Source organism: Canis lupus, chromosome 31 (genome assembly GCF_003254725.2).
Source record: "Canis lupus dingo isolate Sandy chromosome 31, ASM325472v2, whole genome shotgun sequence".
Lineage (NCBI taxonomy): Eukaryota > Metazoa > Chordata > Mammalia > Carnivora > Canidae > Canis > Canis lupus.
This window is the reverse complement of record NC_064273.1, coordinates 38,266,081-38,271,027: the sequence shown is the minus strand read 5'-3', so window position 1 is coordinate 38,271,027 and position 4,947 is coordinate 38,266,081. Positions and strand designations below refer to the sequence as shown.

The following is a 4,947-nucleotide window of genomic DNA, read 5'->3' as shown; positions in this document are numbered from 1 at the left end:
CGCTTCACAGCTGCGCGGGGCTGGGAGCCGCTGGCCGCTGGGGACAGATGTCTGGGCGCTTGTCGTGCTGCTGAGGCTTTTTATTTCCGTGGCTTTCAGCGCCCCCGAATGTGCCCTTGGGGGAACGAGCCGTCTCTGCAGGCTCAGGACGGCCCCTGCCCCAGACCCCACCACCGCCCTCCCCCTAGTCTCCCCAGACAGCGTCGCAGAACCCCCACCCCTCATTCCCCAGCACCGAAGAGGCCACCCAGTCGTCCCTGCCGCCACCAGGGGGGCCCGGCCCCGCCACCCTGACCTCAGTTTCCTTTTTAGAAATTCTCCGCCATTAGGCGGCGGCGCTTACTGTTCGCTACTCACCAACGGGAAAATCAGCCACCCCCGGGGCCCGTGGGGTCTGCGCCTGCTTCCGGGCGGCCCACCCCGTCCCTCCCCGCCCCACCCCTGTAACCCCGCCTCGTGGCCTCTCGCCCCTGCCCTCCTAGGTGGATTCTGAGCTCCTGGCTTAGGGGGCAGGGGGTGCCCACTTCTCTGTCCCCACCCTGAGTCTGGGGGAGCGACGGGGGGAACTGGTCCTTGGATATTACCCTCCCTCCTCCTCCTAACACCCTGGACCCGCCTGAAGGGGGGGCCCTGGGTCTCTGTGACCCCCCTGCCACCTGCCCCGCGGAGTGAGGGGGAGTTGGGCCCCAGAAGCCGGTACCCTCGGGTGCCTCTGGGTCCGGGAGGGGGCGTGGGGCGGCAGGTGGAAGGGGCCCTGTGGACTCAGAGCCCAGGCCCGGGGCCTCCCGCTGGCATCCTCAGGGTGGGCCCCGTCCGCAGCCAGGCAGGGGCGGGCAGATGTGACCCGCGAGTGAACGTGTGCTCCAGAGCGTGTGCAGGTGTGCATGCCCACGAGGGTGTGAGCGTGTGTGAGCGAGAGCTTCCGTGCTGTGGGGAGAAGCAGGGGCAACCCCCGGGGGTAACATTTGTGTCACTCATGTGGAAGCCCCCTGGGCCTTTGCGCATCCAGGTGTGGGGACATCCCTCTGAGCCCCACCTGGCGCGGGGCTGCGGCTCCGGGTCCAGCGGGCGCTGGCCGGGGTGCAGGCTGGGGACCCCGCGTGTTGCGCATCTGGGGGTCGCCCCGGGGAAAAGGGCACCGGTGTGGGTGACAGGCTGCCGCTGGCGTCCCTGCAGAGCGGGGGGCACTGGCGCTCGGGGGCTCGGCTGCTGGGGGCTCCTTCCTGGTGAAAGCGGGGTGTGCGCTTTCCCTGAGGGGGCCGCGGGCTCCCGGGGCCTGGTGGGTGGGATTCAGGGCGCGGAGCCTCTCGGAGCCCTGACGCCCCCCCACTAACAGGCGAGGGACGCAGAGTTGATGCAGCTGCCACACTGGCTGCGCCGGGCCAGTCACGGGTGAAGCCACCGGCGGCCGCGCCCCATCGCAGATCTGCATCCTGTTCCGTAGGGCAGGAGAACCCGCCCCGTCAGTGCCTCAGTGGCAGAGCCTGCATCTGTGCAGTCATTTGCTCTGAAAGCATTTTGGTGACTGTGTTTTCTCACAGTTGTGTCCCCTTGACGCCTGCGGTGTTGTATTTGACACACGTGGATCATGTTTCCGGTGCGGGGCCGGGGTTTCAGCAGCCCCCAGAGGGGCGAGGACGCAGGTGGGGCTTCCCCGGGCCACCGTCCAACGGGGCTGCAGGGGCCAGAGGGGAGCTGGTGGGCGGGGTCCCAGGGACTTCTGGCCCCAGAGCAGCAGGGAGGATTGGTTCCTCACACCTCCCTCCCTCCATAGCAGGGTCCTGGGGGCAGGCGGGGGGCAGGACTCCCACCTCCCTGGGCAGCTCCAGATGTGGACGGGGACTGTCGGGCGCTCGTCTGTGTGCACCCGGTTACCCTGTCCTCTAAGGGGGGCGTTCGCTGTCCACCGTCCTCCCTTCGGGGAATGGCTCGCAGGGTCCAGGCCTCCAGGGAGCGAGGGTGGTGTGTCTGTACCGGGTGGGCTCGAGGGGGGAGGCAGCAGGGCAGGTTGGGAGGTGGCTCTGTCTAGGAGGGGAACCTGGGTCCAGGAAGCCCCAGGACACGTGGGGCCCTGTCCCGACTGGCCCCAAGTGAGAACCCCGAGGGCGGCCTGGGTGGGCCTGGGGCGAAGGGGCGCTGCGCCGGCCTGTGCAGCTGGAGACAGCAGGGTGGCACTCTGGACAAAGCCCTGCAGTTCACGGGAGACCAGGGTGGACTCAGGAGGCTGGCTGGAGCACAGATGCGCCGCCTCCACGGTGGCCCCAGAGGGCCCTGGCTCAGCCTCCTCCTAGCTCCACCGCCCGGGAGACAGGCCTGGGGCCGGGGGTCCTGCTGCAAGGGGCCACCTGGGTCCCTGACATTCAGCAGGGCCACCCTGTGCTGCCTGGAGGCCCAAGTGGGGACCACAGGGTGGGGGTCAGCTCAGCGCCCTTGGAGATGCTCCCAGGATGGGGCTCGTCAGCAAGACTGCTGACACCAGGGTCTGCGAGCCCAGAGGATCCAAAAACACGCAACAAAGCCAGTTGGCAAGAGAGGCGCACAGAGGCATGGACACAAGGCTGATCGATGGGGGGAGGGGCAGAGGGAGAGGCGGAGGGAGGGAGAGGGAGCAGAGGGAGGGGCAGACAGACAACCCCAAGCAGACCCGCCCGCCTGATCTCGAGACCCGGACACCGTGACCAGGGCCGCAGTGAGGAGTCGGAGGCTAGTTGACGGAGGCACCCAGGCGCCTCTGGAGTTAGTTTATTCAGCTGTGTGTTTGGGGGGGAGGCAAACCACTTGTCGGAGGGGCAGAGACAGGGCAGGGGCATGGATGTCCCAAACAACCTGGGGACCCATCAGTGACAGCGAGGGCGGTCTCAGGTGCATCTGGGCACAACATGACGCTGTGCACAGGCTCAGGCCTGCTTGTGAGGGTCCGAGGGTGAGCACTGTGCTGATGAGTCCCAGAGATCCTGCTGGCTTAATCCTAGGAGGCAGTGGGAGAGCGGGGGTGCCCCGTGGTGCCCAGCTCCCCGGAGGCACGTGCCCCATCAGCGGGAGCACACGGGGCGGCACAGCAGGGACACGCTGGAGGCCTGGCGGCAGCAGCTAGGCTGACAGGGAGAGGGGGTGGCACAGCAGGCGGGCCTGCACACGGGGCGGCAGAGGAGGGACACGCAGGAGGAGGGTCTGCAGGGGCTGGGCTGGCAGCAGGGGGAGGCCTGGCAGCAGACGGGTTTGCAGCAGACAGGGGTGCAGCAGATGGGCTTGCAGCAGACAGGGGTGCAGCAGACGGGCTTGCAGCAGACAGGGGTGCAGCAGACAGGCTTGCAGCAGACAGACACACAGCTGTCTTCCTGGCAGGGGGAGGAGCTGCAGCAGGAAGGCTGGCAGCTAGACTGCTGGCAGCAGGGGGAGGACTCACAGCAGACGGGCTTGCAGCAGACGGGGGTGCAGCAGACGGGCTTGCAGCAGACGGGGGTGCAGCAGACGGGCTTGCAGCAGACGGGGGTGCAGCACACGGGCTTGCAGCAGACAGACACACCGCAGCCCTCCTGGCAGGGGGAGCAGCTGCCGCACGAGGGCTGGCAGGAGCCGGGGCAGGCTGGTGGGCAGGGGCTGGACCCGCAGCTCGCAGGGGTGCAGAGGAGGGTCAGGCAGGAGGCCGGGGCGCAGCAGGGGGGCTCGCAGTAGCTCTCGGGACAGTCGTCCACCTGCCAGGAGGGGTCGGGGCAGGAGTCGCCGGAGCCGGGCAGGCAGCCGCGGCCGCCGTAGCTCAGGTCGCTGGAGCAGACTGGACAGGGTGGAGGCGGCCATGGTGTGGGTGCTGGGGCGGGGTGTGGGTGCGGGTGAGTGTGTGGGTGCGGGTGCGGGTGTGAGTGTGCGAGGTGCCGGGCCGGCGGCTTTTATACGGCCCTGGCGCGTGCTGTCCAGCGACAGGCTCCCGAGACTTCCCCTTCCTCGTTGGTGTTTTGCCCGAGTCCTGCGAGTGCTTATTATTCTGCTGTATTTACAGGAAGGACTTTACTGCCCTAAAAATGCCCGCCGGGGCCGAGACCCCGAGGGTGTCTGTCGGGGAGCAAACAGCCGGGGGCACTGGGGACCCAGGGAGCTGTGGGCCGTGCAGCCATCGAAGCTGCCCTCCTGGGTGGGGGACGGTTGCCCGCGGGCCCGAGGGCCACAGCCTCCGTGAGGGCCACTGGGGTGCTCGTGAGCTGTGGGGCGTCCCCTGCACCCACGAGAGGTGCCCGGTGGCCAGGGCAGTCAGGGGCGGATGAGGGGCTCCCAGGTGGGATGTGGAGGCCGTGAGGGGAGTGGATGATGTCGTCCAAATCCAGCCTTCATCAGGAGATTTCCAGAAAGATCCGCCACGGGGAACAATTCTCCGAACAGAGGGAAATGGGGTCTCCAGATGGGGACCGCTGAGCAGACGTGGGATGAGGTGCAGGGAATGTGCGGGTCGAGGCCCGCTGCTGAATCCCAACATCCCAGCCACCCGAGCACCCCAGGTGCTTCCAGAGAGATCGGCACCGCACGGCAACCCTGCGACGGGGGAGGTGAGTTCAAGTTCTGGGTCCCTGGAGCCATCCAGGGGACCTTGCGACACTACAGCTGTTCTGGAAACTGCCTCGAGTGCACCGCCCGGGAAAGCATCGGGACCACCGGGCTGGTAAAACTCAACCAGCAAAAACGAAGAGAAGTAGAACATAAAAGATAATCAAGAGCAAAAAAAAAATCTGCCAAAAGCTTGCGGTCCTCAGCTTCTTCAGGGAGAGGAATTTTGCCCAGCGTGACCTCCCCGAGCCGAGCAGGTGCTCCCGTCCGCCGTCCTCCCCCCACAGGGGTACGCGCTGGCAGGTGCACAGCGCTGAGACCTGGCGGACGCCCAAGGCCGCCACGTGCCTGCCGAAGTCCCCTTGCGTCCCCGTCCCTCCACCCCAGGCCCCTGCAAGCCCTGACTCCTTC

General features: G+C 67.5%; 1 protein-coding gene across 1 annotated transcript; it reads right to left on the bottom strand.

The window, feature by feature from the left end:
- Positions 1–2,758: 2,758 nt before the first annotated feature.
- On the bottom strand, positions 2,759–3,798 carry LOC125754117 (keratin-associated protein 10-7-like). The gene is given in 2 exon segments (XM_049104604.1): positions 2,759–3,776; positions 3,778–3,798. Coding segments are annotated over 2 exon segments (765 nt in total). The 3' UTR covers positions 2,759–3,032.
- Positions 3,799–4,947: the final 1,149 nt, after the last annotated feature.